Raw genomic sequence first — 19,474 nt, forward strand, 5'->3', positions numbered from 1 at the left:
ATAACTAGGTATTTGTACTTTATTACTTGATGCCTCTGCTGGTAATGTGTTTGTTTTCTCTCTTTCTTTTTTTTTTTGCTGGATTTGCTTTTTTGGTAGATTAAAGAAGTAAAGTGATTATTTTTTAACTAAATAAAATAATGTTTTGTTTGTGTCTGTGTTTCAGATCTATTCCCACCTGAGGTCGTACACAGTACCGAATGAGCAGCGATACATTTTACGCATCCTGTTCATCGTCCCCATCTATGCCTTCGACTCCTGGCTCAGCCTCCTCTTCATCAGTAACAACCAGTACTACGTCTACTTCGACTCGGTGCGGGACTGCTATGAAGGTGTGTAATAGTTTGTTTGGGAGAAGCTGTAGGTATATATTTGTCCTCCTTATTAGGGGTGGGCAATATTATATCGTCACACAGAAATATCATGACATTAAAAATCCATATCGTGATAATAGGGCTGTTCTGTCTTAAAAGTAGTCTATTATTTACTGTGAAGCTTTAGGTTTATTTATTGTATAATTGTTTTAGTTTGCAGTTTATATGCATGCACTAAATCTTCTGCAATATTTTTTGCTGCGTTATATTATTTTATGCTATATTATTTATTTTGCCACATTATGATTATACTGTTATACTATTATACTATATTCCTGAAATGAATGAATTATTTTAGTTTTCCTATATCACCAAGTATATAGTTATCGCAAAAATATAAAAAAATATATTTTAGAGCCATATCGCCTACCCCTACTCCTTATGTTGTCCTCCATATTCATTTAGAAACAACAATATTCATGTTTTAGTATTTAGTGGCTCTTCTCCACCAGTCTTACACACTGCTTTTGGGTGACTTTATGCCACTACTGCTGCAGAAAAAATTAAGCAGTTCAGCTTTAAAAATATGTTTAGTAAATTTAATTAGTCATTTATGTAGACTTTTGACAATTACAGAAACCGTATTTTTTGCACTATACAGCGCACTAAAAAAATCCTTTAACTTTCCTAAAAGTGAATCGACATTGCACCTTATAATCTGGTGCAATTTATGTATGAATTCTACCAGTCAGATATTAAGGAGCAGTAAAGCCACTCTGCTGAAGTACAGAGTTATAAGGGTGAGTTTTCAGTGAAGTTTCTTCAGCACTAAGGCTGGAGCAGTATTAGCATTAGCTGCTAACCGCAGCACTAGCTATTTCACTGGTCAGAGAGGAGAGGACTGTAGTCTGCAAGTTTGCTGTATTAAAATAACCTACATGTTAGAACTGCTAGCTGATAGTGCCCTGACTTACTGGATCACTCAGGGTTCCTCAGTGAAGCGCTGTCGGGCGGCATTTACTAGCGCTAAGTGCTGCTGCTAAAATAATCTAAGCTTACTGTAAGTAAACAGAAGCACTTTACTCACCCAAATAAACAGTTTTCAGGAAAGAAAACTGTGTAGATTAACATACAGTGCTTGTTTGACTTTGTAAGATTTTTTTTTTATATATATATATAAAGAATTACAGTTTTGTTACTTAGGCACCCCCAGCAGCGAGACCTGCTGAGTTAGTAGGAAAACAGGGGAGACACCCCTGTTCCTTATTATTGTCGCTTAAAATATGCCTCATAACATAGACCAGAAAATAGACATTCACTGAGAGTTGTTCCTTATTGTCCATAAAATTACATGTAATAGATTTGAGCTTTACTCATGAGTTGTTGTAACTTTTATTGGATGTTTTATTTATATATATATATATATATATATATATATATATATATATATATATATATATATATATATTTTTTTTTTTTTTTTTTTTTCTGTACTTCTGTTTTTGTTTGGCTGTTACATATAGTAGTAAATATAGTACTTAGCTCTAATTTATTTTATAGTATTTGTTGGTAATTTATGTTGTAGATTAAATGTTTCATACAGAAAATCACACAGAGCTGCACAGAACTCTTCACCTCAAGCCAAGCCTTTTCTGTTTTATGCAGCAGAAGATGAACACATTATTATTATTATTATTATTATGCTGTATTATCAGAGCTTTGCCTTCTCAGTTTAAAAAAATCCTCACACTGAATTCTGTAGCCAGAGTCTGAGTTATCTTTCGGGGACTACGCCTCTCAGGGCATCGTTTTCTCTTCCTTTTTTTATTAAACCAATATCATCCAAAATAGTTAAGCCATCTGAGGGAGTTGTAGTTTTAATATGAATCAGATTTTTATTAGGCTCTTTTAGTTTCTGCTCTTCGTAAAATATTCATGCTGTGTGAATTGCTTGGAAGTATTTTGCGCTGTATAAAAGCAGCATGCACCGGTGCGTTAGGGGAAATGTAGAGCTTTTAATGCAGGAATAAAGGTAGTAATGAATCATATAAGTAACATGTAGTAGAAATTGAGACATTTTTAATGTTTGAGTGCATTATCTACTGTTTTAATTTCAGATATGACCAGACTGATTCCAGAAATAGCTCATATCGTATGACTGTAGAACAACCTTTGCTGTAGCGCTCTGGCAGAGAAAGACGGATAGAGAGATAGAAAGAGAGAGAGAGAAAGAGAGACCGCGAGTGAGAGAGTGAACAGTCCTTCTGTTAGCTTTATCTAAGCCTTCTTTAAATAGCAACAAAGGATTAAGATGGATTTTCCTGGACGGACAACCTATTCCATTAAGCTTGACCTGTATTACATTCAGAATATAGAGGACGATACAGTTTCAGCCTTTTTTCTGTTCAGTTTAAACACCTGTACAGTACCAGTCTGGACACACCTTTTCTCATTCAGTGTGTTTTCTTCCTTTTTATGATTTTTTACATAATAAATTTGATATTAAAGACTATAAATATCAAAGCTATACAGGAACATATGCAGAATTTATTCTGTAAACACAATAAAAAGTGTTAAACAAACCAGAATATGTTTTATTTTACTTCAGATTCTTCTAAGCAGCACATTTCTCTTTGAGGACAGATCTGCACACGCTTCGTTTAATTTTAATCTCAGTGTCTTCATGAGGGAGAGTCACCTGGAATAGTTTTCTCAGCGTCTTGAAGGAAGGAGTTCCTGGAGGTGCTGAACAATAGTTGCTGCCTTTTCTTCACGCTGTGAAGCTCCAGCTCGTCCCGTCCATTCTACATAGTTCCATATGTGTCCCTAAACTGTTTTTCATGTTTTATGAAATTTACAATGTAGAAAATAGATTAAATAAAGAAATAAAGAAAAAACATTTTTGAATGTTGTGAATGATATTATACCCCGAAATGTCATCCTAATTATCACATCAGGGTACACTTTTTTACAGTTGTGGGTGGGATAATTGGCATAGCTAAATTAGGGAGAAAAGTGAGATAAAATAAAAGAATAATTATAATGTATTTACCTGTTGTGTGTTTTTGTTTCTGTCTTGTTCAGCGTTTGTGATCTACAATTTTCTGAGCCTGTCCTTCGAGTATCTGGGGGGAGAGAGTGCCATCATGGCAGAAATACGAGGGAAGCAAATTCAGTAAGTTTAATTTTTTTTTTTTTATATATATACCATGGCTTGATGATTCAACTGCTCTGTCTTAGCTTTGTGTTTAAATAACATCTTATCCAATGGATATCCAAGTAACTACACATATAAATAAGCATAAATAAATGTGAACCCCCTTAAAACGAATGCTTTTATGTAGTTTGTATTCCAGTGACACAGCAGAGCATTTTCACTTCAGATGTCAGTCCTCCTATACTCAATGTATTACCTCAGTCATATAAGGAAAGACTGCAGCAGCAGTAAAACTGTATTAATTACTATTGTGGTTAAACTTCAGCTGTTAATCTGCGGTTTACATGTGTGCCCATCCGCATTGGTCAACTCTTCTCTTCACTGCTGAAACTGAGTCTTAGTCCAAACATGTTAAGCTAAAGAGCTAAAGGCTAAAGCTGTTGTTTCCATGTGGGTCAGCCAGACGTGACTCTTCCTGTATCAGTTTTCTCCAGTTTCTAAGAGTCTTTTAAAAGTGTAGGAAACAGTACTCACCGCTCTCTGACTTCATCTGTAATTTCTCTAAAGAAATGATTTCTACTTTTAATAGTTACAGAGTTCTCTGTGTTTCTGTGTTTGTGAATGTGATGTAAATGCTGCAGTAGAGAGTAACAGCAGTAACACTGTCTGTGTCAGCACTGGTTTACTACAGACATTTTTTTTATAAAATCTATTACTAAGCTCAGTTTATGTCCGTTGCTTCTTACCAGCTGTGTTAATAATCCCCTCTTTTTTAAACAATAATTTATGTTTTCAGTTTGTTTGTTTTTTTTTTTACAATATACCTTTGCAATAGTAAAATGATTTATTTTTCAGTTTTTAGTTGATTTGTTTTTCTTTAAGTACCTAATTTTGTACACTGGATTTTGTACAATTTCTAGCCATTTACAGGACCTGAAAAATGTGTGTTCTGAGGACGTTTTTACACCAGCACTTTTCGGTCCGGTTAAAACCTGGTTCGTTTGTACTCTTAGTGCGGGTCAATTGAGCAGGTGTAAAAACAGACGAACAAATGTTCTCTGGAGCGGTTTGCTTGTGGTAAGAACGTAATGCGATCTCGATCCAACCCAGCTATCAAATATACTCCTTTTATTTGCGCTAAACTGCTGATAAGGCACAGTCTCTGCTGCTGCTCCATGCTGTTTACACGTGTGGTATGTGCTGTGTTCACTGCTCGCAGCCACGTGACTCCGTGTACTAGGGGTGTCACGATTCTCTAAATCCTCGGTTCGATTTTATTTTAGGGTCATGATTCAATTCAATTCTCGATTTTACTTATTTATTTTTTTACAGCAGAGAGGCCTATGCCAGTTTTAGATTAGTCTATGGTCAGTCATTGATTCATCAAATGTACAATATCTTATTTCAAAAGGTGGGATTGATATAAGTGATGCGAAGAGATACAACTGATCTGTAATACACCACATTAGGCACTAAATGTCAAATTTAAATAATTTAATTAAGATATATATGTAATGCCTTCTAGTGGCTTTTTGTGGTAGCAGCAGTGTGCACTATTAAAACAGCAATGTGCAACATAACAAAATAAATAATAAAAAAATACAGGAACAGCCATGTACAAAATAATAGAACAATTAGAGCCTTAACAAACTGAACTCTATCCTACTGTAACAGTTAAACATGAAAAATAAGACTCGGTCCCTGAGAATGACAAGTTTTTTTCTTTAATAAAGATATATTATTAACTTTATCCAAGAGAAAGATGCTCCTTAAGGTACCAAAACTATTAACATATTTGAGGCTAGACAAAACAACTGTTATTTTTATATTTCGAGATGAGAATGTCCACATTCTCTGCAGAAAGGGCTGCTCTTTGAGCAGTCACAATGTCCAATGCGCCATTTGCGTAGCGCGCTGCGCCATTAGCGTAGCGCGTGTGTGCTTGCGTAGCTTAGAGGGAGGGATCGCGATCCTCTTTTTGACTTCGAGGCTCGAGACCATGACATAATTTCGATCGATTTCCATAAAATCGATATCGTGACACCCCTACCGTTTACTACGTGTACATCTGCGCTGCACGTCCTATTAAAAACACTGTGTTTAAAAGTGCAGTTATTTAGTGTTAAAGCAGTTTCACACTGCACAGACATAAATGCTGGAACACAGAATTTTCTCACTATTTTTTACGTTATTGCTCAGAGGAGACGATGTGGTTTATTGGTGCGCATTTTGGTGCTTTTAGGTTTAGAAACCAACTACAGATGTAAAAAGATGTAAAAAGACTTTTAGTCAGTAGTGTGAGTATTTTATTAGTAATGAGATGAGTTAAAATCCTGGTGTTTTATCAGCTTGCCAGTGATCTATACAGCATGGTGTTTGTATCATTTATATTTATCCTTAGTCTGGCTTTCTTCTCCAGCTGAGTCAGAAGTGTCTGGTTGCTGTTCTTTAGGTCAGTCTCTTAGTTTTCAGTCAGATTGAAGTCTGAACTCTGCCAAGGCCACCTGAGGACATCTCCTGCTCTGTTCTTCAGCCCGTCGCTCTTGTTTTAGCAGCGTGCCTCCCTTCTAATCTCAGTTTTCAGTCAGAGTGCCGCAGCGTTCAGGATCCCTGTCTGCAGCGTCCAGCTCTGCCTTTATTCTCACAAGTGGGCCCAGCTTTTCTCCTCTGAGAATTGGCCTCACAAAACTCACCAAGCTATCAAAGAGAGTTGTAGCTTTAATATCCAACACAGAACTTTATCCTTCTTTTCCTTTTTTCAGTATTAAATATTCATGCACTTTTAGCAAAAACTACCAATAAAACGTTAAAAAAAAGTGTTAAGGTCTTTTCGAAAAGCATTACTTTGCTTATATTGCACCATTTGTTCAGTATTATGTTCAATGTTATTTTCAATAAACCCAATATACAATGTTTAATCCCTGCAGCATCGTTTTGGACACTTTAAATGGGATTGCATTCAGGCTTTGTTTAATACTGTAAGACCCTATCATTTCCGCAATGCAGAGAATCAGGAGAGAATTAGGGAATTGAGGCATTAAAGTGGAATAAAGTGGGATAGAAATGCACACAATTTGAGTTAAACTCTGAAAGTACTTTCATGCCCTTTGCAATTCATTTTTGGCAATTATCTGATTATTAAGGTAGAAATGTAAATAGCATGATCCAGTTTCTTAGATCAGAGTGAGGTCAAGAAATCAGATTAAAAAATCTAATAAAGAGATCTGGACTTTAGCTCAGTATTTAGATTTCTCAGTGCACTTATACACATATCCAGAGTATTCTGGGATGTCTTATTATGTGCATAAGCAAAAACAGACCCTGGTAGTGGAATAAGTGAGCAGTCTTAAACACAGCATGCTTAAGGTGGCGTCCGAACACTTTTGGACTTCATTTTCCAGATTAGCGATTCTCAACTGGTGGGTCCGGACCCAAAAGTGGATAACAAACACATTCTGGACGGGTCACGGACAGCTTGTAAAACATAAATTAATTCAAATAAAACTTTAATTCAAAATAATTGATGCATATCCCTTTTTTTTTTACTCGTCTTTTATATCGGGGAAAAAGAGAAGTTTCTTACTAAAGTACTCTGAATGTAGAAATATCTAATTTCATGGTATTATTTAATTATGTGCAGCTTTAATATTTAATTTTATTATAGTAACTTTTATACATGTAGTTGTTATATCAGTTTCTTTAAAAAATGCTCTTAAATTCACTTTGCATGCATATGTATGTTTAAATAGATTTTTCAAAAATAATTTTGTTTAGTTTGTATTCTGTAAAAGTGCTACACAGTTTTAAAATTTAGACTCTAATAAAACCAAACCAGAAGACCTTGTCAAAATAAGACACTAACAGAAACAAAATGGCCGTGTCAAAATTAAAATATTAATACAAACCAACAAACTGTGTCAAAATAGGTCACTAACACAAATGAACAAAAAGTGTAAAAATAAAAGTCAAACTAACTAAATAAATAATAATAACAATAAATTGACCATGTCAATCACATGTCAAACACACTACTACAAACCAGCAAAATGTGTTAAAATAAAAGACACTAATAGAAACAAACAAACATACAGGCCCTTTCAAAAAATTTACAAATACTGTGTAAAAAAAACAACTAATAGAAACCTTCAAACTGTCACTGTAAGACACTTATGCAAACCAAGAAACTGTGTCAAAATAAAAGACACTAATAGAAATAATTAAACAGGCTGTGTCAGAATAGGTCACTAACACATGAACAAACAGTGTAAAAATAAAAGTTACTAATTGAAACAAACTGACCATGTCAAAATTAAATTCACTAATACAAATAAAGCAGTAGAAGACAATACTTTCTATCTATAATAAAAGCTATCATTACTTTCTTACATTTGTCTCCCGATCAAAAAGTCAAATGATCTGTGACAAATAAAAACATGGTGTGATCTTTACACCACTATTAACACTGTAAATACACTGACAGTCACACTACCAGAAAATGAGAGCAATCCTCATCAGATTCACTTGCCTTCACTTTTTGAGTAACGTATAGATTCAGTTCTACTATTAAGTAAACATTAATTTTGGTAATAAAATTATTTTAATATATTCAGTGCCGTTGGATACAGTGCAAATTTGATGGTGTCTGTGTAAAAGGAGCTGATGAAATAATAGACGAAAAAAGCCCTTTTACTGGCTTTATCAGTTTAAATCATAATTGTACAGAACATTTCACCATATCTTACTAATCCAATAACATCCAGGCCCTCCTGAAAGACCTTGATTAACTTCTGTATGTCTTGGAACTCTGACAGGATGGTAGATTTCTGTGATCAGATCCTGGAATTGCTGTTTTAAGGGCTTTATAAATTCTTTTGGCTGCCGTATCCTCTTTTGTGCCTTTCCACAACATTATTCCGAGAGCCTCCAAGAGCTCCCCATTGCCCTCTTTACTTTAAGAAGCGCTACCCACCAAAGGAGTTCTTCAGCAACAGCTGGATTTATTCGGCTCTAATCAAAACCGCTACAGTTGAACACAGATGGGGCTAATTAGCATTTTGTTATTTGGAAGGAAATTAGATACCTCTCAGCTTGTTTACAGTTCAGGGGGTTGTAAAAGTCTCCAAGTCAGAACCCCGGTTTATTTTTGCTTCTTGCTTTTTGTCTACAGCTACTGGGAAGTGAATTATTTTGGCTTGGTTTGAATGTAATTGATTCCGAACTATGTATATGAAAGTTATGAATGAATTAGAATAGAGTTTGCTGTAATCCTACAGAGCAGCAGAAGGTAAGGATGTTTGGTTGTTTGGCAAGTACTAAAACTGTGTGATTACCAGATCAAAAAAAAAATATATATATATATTATTTCAATATATTATCATCCTTAAATTCAGAGGTTTTCAACATATGGAATTATTGGTTAAACAAAAAGTGTTAAACAAACCAGAATATGTTTTATATTTTAGCTTCTACAAAGTATCACCTCTTGCTTAGATACAGACAGTTTTGCACATCTCTGCTGGATTTTCTCAGTCAGCTTTATGATGTAGAGTCACCTGGAATTCAGGCCTTCAGTTAACAGCTGTGCTGAACTCATCAAGAGTTAATTACATGAATTTCTTGCCTCTTAATGTGTTTGAGAGCATCAGTTGTAAAGTAGTGAAGAAGAGGGGTTACAGGTATACAGTGAATAGCCTTATTTGAGTAATGTTCAAATCCATATTATGGCAAGAAATACTCAACTAAGTAAATAAATACTTTAAGAAATATAGGTGTCAGTCAGTAAATTGCAAAAACTTTAAAAGTATCCTCAAGTGCAGATGCAAAAATCATCAAAAACTTTATGATGAAACTGGCTCTCATCAGGACCGTCCCAGGAAAGGTCGAGCAAGAGTTTCCTTTGTTGCACAGCATAAGTTCATCAGAGTTCCTGCTGTGCTTCACAGGTTATTTCTGGGGCCTTTGTACCTCTCTAACCCACTCATTAGGTATGATTCCTATAGGTTCATGATGGCAGTACTTAGTTTACTTAGTGTATTAACGCCTCAGTAACAACAATGAATGCAACTTGAAGTATCTGAATGCCTTCAGCGAAGGGGGCGTCTACAAACATTTGGACATATAGGGCCAGATTTTAGTGATCTATAGTGCACCGACCGGTCAATTGCGTATCGCGTAGCTGGATTTAAGGCATGTTGGTGTGTCTTTGGTTTCGTAAGGGAGCAAAATATTCACCTTGCTCAGCTGGAATGCAAAAGGCATTAGCTATTTCTCTTAAATAATCATGGGTGTGTTTTGGTCGTAACGGATAATAAACCAATCAGTGTTATAGTCATCATTCCCTTTAAGAGCCAGGTGCGCTCTAACTTTGGCATGCTCGTATATTACCAGCTAATTTTAGGGAACAGTAATGTTATTTTATTCTTTATTCTGTTTAAAGTTGATGTAAAACCTAGTTTTGTCTGAATGTAAAAAGTGGGTCTGTACACATGCTAAGGGCATGCAGCATGCACAGCGCTTCTGCATGGGTGAGATAGGAGCTGGTCTGCTGGTTGTTGACTGTTGTCAGGGTTTTAATCAGGCAGTGGTGCACCTGTATTTCCCACCACCAAGATAAAAAGAAACACACCAGAAATTTACCTGAACACACCTCACTTCCAGACCACCACACCCATCCAAATGTAGATTTATTCCTAAACTCTGTCCTTATCTTAAAGGCACGGGCAAAAGACGTAAAAATAGACTGTTAATGGGGTTTAAGATAGCAATGGACATTGCAACACACCTTGTGCACGGTGTATGATAGGGCCCTTAGGGTATAGTGCATAAATATAGGAATATATCAGTGGTATTTGATGCATTTTGAAACAAAACTGTATTTATTTTTTTTGTCCTCAGGTCCAGTTGCCTGTATGGTACCTGCTGCTTGGCTGGAATGAGTTATTCCATTGGTTTCCTCAGATTCTGCAAACAGGTTTGTTTCTCTTTAATAAAGATAGAGCTGTATTCCACATGGTGTTCAGCTCAAACACAGCCTGGCCAGAATATTGTGACCACCTACTTGTTTTAACACTCACTATTCCTCTCATCTGCTCTACTGTACAGACTGGAGTCCTGTCTTTGTTTCTCTGCATACTTTTATTATCCTCCTTTTACCTTGTTTTTCAATGGTCAGCGTGTGCCTTCAGAAAGGGGGCAGGTGGTGCAGCAATTAGTTATAATTGATTATTTTGTTATTTTTCGTTGATGGGGAGCTACAAATTGGCTTTTATTTTATTTTTCCTTTTTTCCACCTTAAATGATGCAGCCTCTGTCTTCTGTTGCGCTATTTAAGGTGGAACGGGTAAGTAAGCTAGCTAGCTACTGAGATACTGAACTACTTTTTTATGCTTGTTATCAAGAAACTTACCTTAAAACACTGAAACTACACATTAAAATATGGTCATATAGTGATTATTTTAATTTTTCACATACTATAATTTGTGTTGTTTTTTTTTGGTAACTTGTGCCAGTGATTCTCATAGAGATTATTTAGAGGAACACTCTAAACAGAGAGCTGTTTTAAGAGTCATGTAGCTCTAAAACTTCCCCTCCTACCCTTCAAGCCTAACAGGAATCAGGACACCCTACCTCTAGCCGTGCACACACAAAACAAAAGGTTATACACACAACAAGGAATCGCTCGCATTGCCCGTGTTTGTCGCTTGAGGGCGTGTCAAAGCTCAACATGCGTGTGTATCATGGTCCAGCTTCTGACTTGAAAAAAGGCAAAAAAAAAAAAAAAAAAAAAAAACAGTTATTGCTTCAACGGCCCTAAGAAATATATATATTATTTATTAAATGTGTTTCTGTGTTAAATATGTATTTGATAACTAAATTAAGGTCACTAAAATGGTTAAAAATAAATAGATTTTAATAAGAAATGGTGAATTTTTTTTGTTTGTTTCTTTAAATAACATTGTCCATCCAGTTATTTCTAGTCCCGCTTGAAAAACATACATTTTGGAGGGAAAGTTGTTTATAAATATGGGGAATCGCTTGGCCACTTTATTTTGCAGATATGACTCCCAAGCTTGCTAGACCCCTGGCTGTTTCTATGATTTACCTGTGCGTTCATGTTTTCTCTACAATGTTAGGAACAAAATGCGAAAGGAACCAAATGTTCTGAGAGCAGAAGCTTGAGGACCTCGGACCACCTTGTATGAAATAAGTCCAAAGAAATGCTAGTAGCCAATCGAGTTAGAATATCGCTTCGCTCCTCCATAATATATTTATATAATATATTTGCAACTTTGTGTTACTTGTTGCTTCCCGCTTTTCACGAGTCGTGGCAACAAATCGTGTCCTGTCATAGAAAATGAATGATCGTCTTGTGCTTTGTCGCTTTCCAGTATAAACGCAAGGTGCAGTGTTTAAAAACTCCAGCAGCACTGCTGCTGTATCTGATCCACTCACTGTACCACCAGCTCAACACACACTTAACACCTCATACACCACCACCATGCTAATCAGTGCTAATCACTGCAGTGCTGAGAATAATGATCCACCACCCAAATAATAATAATAGAGAATATTATAAAAATAAAGTATACAGTCTGTACTTATAAAACTACAAAGTGTCCTATACGATCAGTGGAGCTAAAATAAGATGGACAGTAAGTGTAGAAACAAGAAGGTGGTCATAATATTCTGGCTGGACTGCGTAGATCTACACAGTTCAATACCTGTCTGGTTTTAAATGCCAGTATTTAATCTCTGGAGGAGGGCTGCTGTCACTGTCTGTACCATGCCTATTACAGAGGGACCTTTTGATCGGGAAGAGTGCGCTGTTGGCAAAATGATGTTAGAGAATCGGTGAAGATCTGTCAGTCTGACTCCGCCTCAGACTGTCTCTGTTTTCTTTTTCCGCTGTTATCTTTGAAAATGGAGAGGAAATGTTTACATGTAGATATCGGCGCGGATTTGGCCGGCCCGTCCTTTTATTTCCATCCGGCATGTTCGTCTCCTAAATTAAAAGACTGCTGCCATGTACGATTGTTCGTCCACTTTCTTTCAGATAACATCTAGCAGAGAAAAAGCTGGAGAATAAAAACAATGAGGACTAGGTGTGAGCAGCTTAGTAATAAACATGGGGAAATAATAGGAGCTGTCAGGCTGATGCTGTCTGAGCTGAGGGAGCGGGGGAGCTGCCTGCACTCACACAATAATACTGATGGAAATTGGATTTGAGCGCTCTGTCTTCAGAAAACAGTGAAGAGTCTGTGAAATGAACTTTTTTGTCGAGAAATGGGAACCGCTAAACATGTGCTGCTGTTTGATGGCATGCCGACGTGGAGGTTTTTCAAAGAAGCTCGTCTACCTCTCGCTGTACATTCAGACAGCAGAGCTCAGTCTATTTTGTGAGGCTGTTTTTTAAATTATAATTTCTGTTTCTCATTAGAGAAAAGACTTTGATTAGAAAGTACCTTTTTCTCACGAACCTCATTATGAGCTCTAAGACATCCTGCCTGCATTTTGGCGAATCTCCAACAAGACATGAGCTTTTACTGCTGTGCCAATAATATTATTATTATAATTATAATCTCCAGCATTGCAAATTACGAATGGCTTTAAAGTAGTAGAATTGAATTCAGCATTTTATTAAAGGTGCCCAGTAAATAACCATGTATATACAATTTTTAACATGTTTTTTGCACTATAAGATGTTCGTAAAATATAATCTGGTGCATTTCATGCATGAATTCTACCAGTCAGGTATTAAGTAACAGTAAATACGCTCTGCTGAAATGCATCGTTATAAAGGAGTCTGGAGCAGTATTAGCATTAGCCGCTAACTGTGCTAAGCAGGCAGAAAATTGACTAAAATCTTGGCCTGTTAAGGGGTTATTATGATGTCAGCCCACCCTTTACAGCTGTAACAGCTTCGACTCTTTTGGGAAATCTTTCCACAAGGTTTAGAAGTGTGTTTATGGGGAGTTTTGACCATTCTCCCAGAAGCGCATTTGTGAGGTCAGACACTGATGTTGGATAAGAAGGTGTGCCTCAAAGTTTTGCTCTAATTCATCTTAAAGTTGTCTTGCTGAGTAGAGTTCCACACCAAATTCTACTCATCCATGTCTTTATGAACCTTGTATGTGCAATTGTGGGCTACCAATGTGCAGTGCTGCACAAACAATGTTGGAACAGAAATGGGTCATCCCCAATTAGTCCCTGCAAAGCTGATAGGCTGAAGTTGTCCAGAATCTTTTGGTTTTATGAGCAATAATATTTCCTTTCACCCAACTCTTAGAAAACAACCCCACACCATAATCCCCCCTCCACCAAACTTTACACTAGGCACAGTGCAGTCAGTCAAGCACTGTTTCACGTTCTAGACAGAGAAACGTGATCACTGCTGTCTTCTTTTTTTTTTTTTTTTTTTTTTTTTTTAATAAAAAACGGCCAATTACCGGCCAATTACCCAACCCACTCACTAGGACTCCCCCTATCACTAGTAATGCCCCAACACACCAGGAGGGTGAAGACTAACACATGCTTCCTCCGATACATGTGAAGTCAGCCACCGCTTCTTTTCGAGCTTAGAGGAAAGCGCAGCAGCTCGGTTCCAGTACATTGGCTCACAGATGCCCTGTGCTGTGGACATCACCCTAGGAGTGATGTGGGGAGAGAGCGCCATCAACCCACCTGGAGGGAGCAGGGCCAATTTTGCTCCCTCTGAGCGCTGGCAGCTTGATGGCAGAGTTCGAACCTGCGACCTCCCGCTCATAGTGGCAGCACTTTAGACCACTGGACCACTCGGCGCCCCTTGTAGAATCTTCTATCACAGCTAGACTGAAAGCCAGGGTTATTCCTCATATGGGGGTGTGTCAATTAACATCTGTGATGCAGAATTAATGCAGAGTAATACATTAAGATCTTAGAGAAACCTATGCTGCCTTTAGGATTAAATCTCTAACAGGGATGTCCACACATTTGCTATCTTAGGCAGGCGGTTTTAATGTTATGGCTGATTAGTGTAGCAGACCTACGGTCATGCAGTTCTTAATGTTGTTCCATTGTGACGATGTCTTATAGGCTACTCTTCAGTTCTGTGTCGTGAAACCAATCATGGCCGTCATCACCATCCTCCTGCAGGCCTTTGGGAAATATCACGATGGGGATTTCAAGTAAGCTACACTTTTTTTTTTTTTTTTACATGAACATATCAAGATAATATAATGTACAACATTTAGTGAGAATTTCTCATTTGTCTTTCTTCAGCGTGACGGGAGGTTACCTCTACATCACCATCATCTATAACGTCTCTGTGAGCCTGGCCTTGTATGCCCTGTTCCTCTTCTACTCCGCCACCAGTGACCTCCTGAGACCTTATGAACCTGTGCTCAAGTTTCTCACCATCAAATCAGTCATCTTCCTGTCCTTCTGGCAAGGTGAGTAACTGTGAGGTTCATGTTTCTCATTATTTGTGATATGTGTCGTAGCTCAAAGCATTCATTTGTCAGCTCAATAACTATTGGCATCTATTGAATCATCTCTCTTTAATCAAGTGTGAGTGTTCAGTAAGGATGTCATAAATCTATAATATATGTTTTAATTGATCTGTATATGTATTTTTAATACACTCTGACAGCATCACTGCATCAACGTTTCATTCGTTACCATTTACTATTCAGCACATTAGCTTTTTTTAATATAATTGCAGCGTGATGACTTTAATAGTCATTTAGAGTTCAGATGAAAAGGGGCTTGATTTTTTTTTTTTAACCCACTGAAACACCTGAATTAGGCTATGTTTAGCAGCGTGGGCAATGTGCCAAGTCCTGCTGGAAAATGAAATTCTCATCTCCATAAAGGTTGTCAGTAGCAGAGGGAAGCATAAAGTTCTGTAGGGTTTTGTGGGAAAACAAAACTGCACTGACTTTAGACTTGATAATAAAACACAGTGGATCAACACCAGCAGATGACATGTCTCTCCAAACCTCTGACAACTTTTATAAGGTGTGGATTTCATTTTCCAGCAGGACTTGGCACACTGCCAAAAGTACCAATAGGTCTTATTAAATATTCTAGTTTTTTTGAGACACTGATTTTTGGGTTTTTATAAGCCATAATCATTAACAATAAAATAAATAAACGCTTAAAATAGGTCACTCTGTGTGTAATACATCTATATAATATATGAGTTCCACATTTTGAACTGAATTATTCAAATAAACTAACTTTTCAATGATGTTCTATTTTTTTGAGATGCACTAGTATGCACTCTTGCACAATTTGAGTACTTTTATTGATTCGTTTTCTTGCTTTTTAATGATTCATTCTGTTATATTTAATTTAGATATTTTGCTTTCATTGTGTTTTTATGTGTTTGTACTCTGCATATAAATTTGCTTATATAATGTATTACTGTATGATATTTTAACCAAGACAAGTCAAGATCTGAGTGTATTGCTTATGTGCAGTTGCAAGATGTACTGTATTTCTATCACTACATCTATTATAGGAATATTTAATCTTTATATATTTAAATATTTAATATTTAATTAATAATTTCATCTAAACCTGCTGACAAAAAAAAAAATCTGTAATTTTCCAGGAGCATTGTCCTTGTCAGGTAAAAGTGTTGGTTTGGCATTCAGAGATCATTCCTGTGGCTGAGAGCCAGGTATGAGAATATTCCATGGCTTGTCTTTGAGAGAGAAGGTTAAAACCCTTTCTTATCTTGTGTTTTCAGGCATGGTTCTGGCCATCCTGGAGCGCTGTGGGGTGATTCCAGAGGCGCTGGTCATAGACGGCCACCAGGTGGGTGCAGGAACAGTGGCAGCCGGCTGGCAGAACTTCATCATCTGCATCGAGATGTTCTTCGCCTCTATCGCTCTTCGCTATGCCTTCACATACAACGTATACCAGCAGAAGAAGAGTCACGCCCCAGGTTAGTAAAGCTGCTTTCACACTGAAAAAACATGAAAAATTTACTTTAATTTAATTTTTTTCTTTTCCTTTTCCTTTTTTTAGTTGTTTAATAAAAAAAAAGTGTTTTGTTCTCCATGGCAGCGCAGCTGAACTTTGCCCAGCAGTGTTTAATACGGTTAGCGGGAGAGACGCTGTGTGTAGCCTGGGGTCTGTATGTCGAGTTATGCTACCCATCAATATGTGCATCTTTACGGCACTGCGCATGCGCCGACCAACATTTGGGGTGCAATGGGATGCACAGAGCAGATAGATTTTATGCTGATACGCATGCTCAAGCAAAGTTCTGATGTTTTTTTAGCTTTTGTACACCATGCATTGGCCAGTCAGCCAATCAGAGAGCAGTGACTGTGCCTGGTATTTCCCTCCAGTGTAGAGAAAAGGCTAGTTTTATTTGTATTACTTAGCAACACCATAGAAACCACAACAGATACTATAGCAACACCTTAGCAACCACCTAGCAGCCACTTACCAACACCATAGCAACCACCACGGACACTTTAGTGACCACCACAGATACCATAGCAACACCATAGCAACCACCTAGCAACACCTTAGCAACACCATAGCATCTACAACAGATACTATAGCAATGCCCTAGCAACCACCTAGCAACATCTTAGCAACCACTTTGCAACACCTTAACAACCATCTAGCAACACCATAGGAGCCACTACAGATACCATAGCAACACTTTTGCAACCACCTAGCAACATCTAAGCAACCACCTAGCAACCACTTAGCAACACCATAGCATCACCACAGATACTATAGCAACACCTATAGCAACACCTTGGCAACCACCTAGCAGCCACTTACCAACACCTCAGCAGCCACTTAGCAACACCATGGCAACACCTTAGCTATCACCTGCAAAAACCTTAGCAAGCACCTAGCAACACCATAGCAGCCACTACAGATACCATAGCAACACTTTTGCAACCACCTAGCAACATCTAAGCAACCACCTAGCAGCCACTTAGCAACACCATAGCATCACCACAGAAACTATAGCAACACCTTGGCAACCACCTAGCAGCCACTTACCGACACCATGGCAAAACCTTAGCTACCACCTACAAAAACCTTAGCAACCACCTAGCAACACCATAACAACCACTATGGATACCATAGCAACCACTTAGCAACTGCTTAGCAACACCTTTGCAACCGCTTAGTACTCGCTTAGCAATACCATAGCAACCAGCCACAATTAGCACTGCAATCACACTCAGTTTCTGCGGAATCTGCAATCTAGTTTTATTTGTATCTGTTTGTATCTCTTCCTTTAAATTGTATGTTTATTGATTTAAACAAAAAATAACAGTTATCATTCAGAACATCTTTCTATGTCAAAGTCTACTTTTTTTCTTCAACTGATCTAATGGGTGGGGCTCTGGTGGAGGTTGACGGGTAATGGGTGGAGGTTGATGGGTAATGGGTGGTGCCAGGGTGGATTTATTCAGGTTTCCTTATTGTGACATGACAATAAGGGAGCATCCAAACAGCTCATAGAATAATATGATAAAAAAATACTTATTTGGTATTCACCCTTTAGCCAAATGTAAACATTTGTTTGCTTTCAGATCCAGCCAAAATGTATCATAGTAGCCTCAGAAATATACTTGCAATTTAACATGCTGTCTCCAGCTAGACAGCTAGTACACATATACACCCCACGCCCCACTTTTACACCCAACCACTAAACCCCGTACACACTAGGGTCAGCAGCAGCTCGTGCTCAGATCACATGTTCACACCTCCACAGCTTTGTAGATGCGTTGTTGGGTTTTCCAGGCTGCTTCAGAGGAGATGGACAGGGAGTAATGTGTCTCAGTGGGGAGAGTGCAGACAGCAGGAGTCAGAGCTGTGAGTCAGGGTTCAGAGGAGCTCTGTAAACTGCAGCTCTCCTCTGGAGCTCCCAGAGTTTTCACTAAACGCTTTGTTTTCTGACCTGTGAGAGAGAGACCTGTGAAACAACATGGGGTGTAAAACCAGAGAGTGTTTTTTTTGAGGGGAGGAGAAATTTGGATCTGTTTAGATCCGTGTTTTCACCCTTTTTTTTTTTTAATAAGTGAGTCTGAACCATGGATCGATTGCACAATCCTGTATATCGCTTTTTTTTTTATTGAATATAACAAACATTGATCAGTGAGGATCAGCGCTTTTGGATATGATGGGACTAGTGGGGTCAATCGATTAAAAAATATATTTAAATTAATCAGAACAATATTCTGTGATAAACTGATTAATCACACTTGTTTTTCTTAAGATGCAAGATTCTGTAGTGGATATTTTAATGTAAATAAAAGAATGAATATAAAAAAAGTAAATGCAATTATATTTTTATACGAGTATTGTGTCAACCAAAATACTCGTATATACTTGTATGTTTGAGGGGAGGTAAAACCAAAGTGTGGCGCTGGAATAAAGAATGCATGATAAATTGTATAGAGGAAACTTTAGGATTTACTTTTTAGGTTTACTTTAATTGTAAACATCTCAGCTTGGTTGTGAAGATTTCTGAGTTAGAACTTGATTAGCTGAGTATAAAAGAGTGTTTTCACACCTGTAGTTGTGAAAGTTTCTATGGTCTGAATCAGTTGATGAGTTTATTTATTTGGAGTGTTTCTCCCTCTGTTTGGTTTGGTTTCACACAGGCATAAACCTAAACGCACCAAAAAGCGCACTAATAAACCATGTGACCACATTGTCTCCTCTGATTGGTCAGAGCTGTCTAGTGCAGGAGCAAGAAAGCAAATATAGTGTGTTCCAGTGTGTATCTGTGCAGTGTGAAACTGCTTTAACACAGAACACTGAAAACAGTGAGTGTTTGCAGTGAATGCTGCACATACTGCGCTCTTGGTGTGTAAACAGCATGGAGCAGCAGAGACCGCATTTGTTCACAGCAGTATATTATCTGGCTAATATAGCAGATTAAACTGTGCCTTATCCGAAGTTTAGCTCAAATAAAAAGGAATATATTTAATAGTTGTGATATCTCCTCTGGCATTTTGTTGTCTGTATTGGAGCTTTT

The 19,474-nt window shown here is 37.5% G+C and overlaps 1 protein-coding gene across 1 annotated transcript in view; it reads left to right on the plus strand.

Annotated features, from left to right (window-relative positions):
* The window catches only part of tmem184a (transmembrane protein 184a), a 56,208-nt gene that overhangs the window by 24,556 nt on the left and 12,178 nt on the right, over window positions 1-19,474 (plus strand). Inside the window, exons 3-8 of the mRNA XM_022683371.2 lie at window positions 167-332; window positions 3,399-3,489; window positions 10,366-10,441; window positions 14,542-14,633; window positions 14,728-14,897; window positions 16,202-16,399. Coding sequence (XP_022539092.1) covers window positions 167-332; window positions 3,399-3,489; window positions 10,366-10,441; window positions 14,542-14,633; window positions 14,728-14,897; window positions 16,202-16,399 — 793 coding nt within the window. The remainder of the gene's footprint in view (window positions 1-166; window positions 333-3,398; window positions 3,490-10,365; window positions 10,442-14,541; window positions 14,634-14,727; window positions 14,898-16,201; window positions 16,400-19,474) is intronic.

The sequence above is a fragment of the Astyanax mexicanus genome, chromosome 3 (genome assembly GCF_023375975.1).
Source record: "Astyanax mexicanus isolate ESR-SI-001 chromosome 3, AstMex3_surface, whole genome shotgun sequence".
Lineage (NCBI taxonomy): Eukaryota > Metazoa > Chordata > Actinopteri > Characiformes > Acestrorhamphidae > Astyanax > Astyanax mexicanus.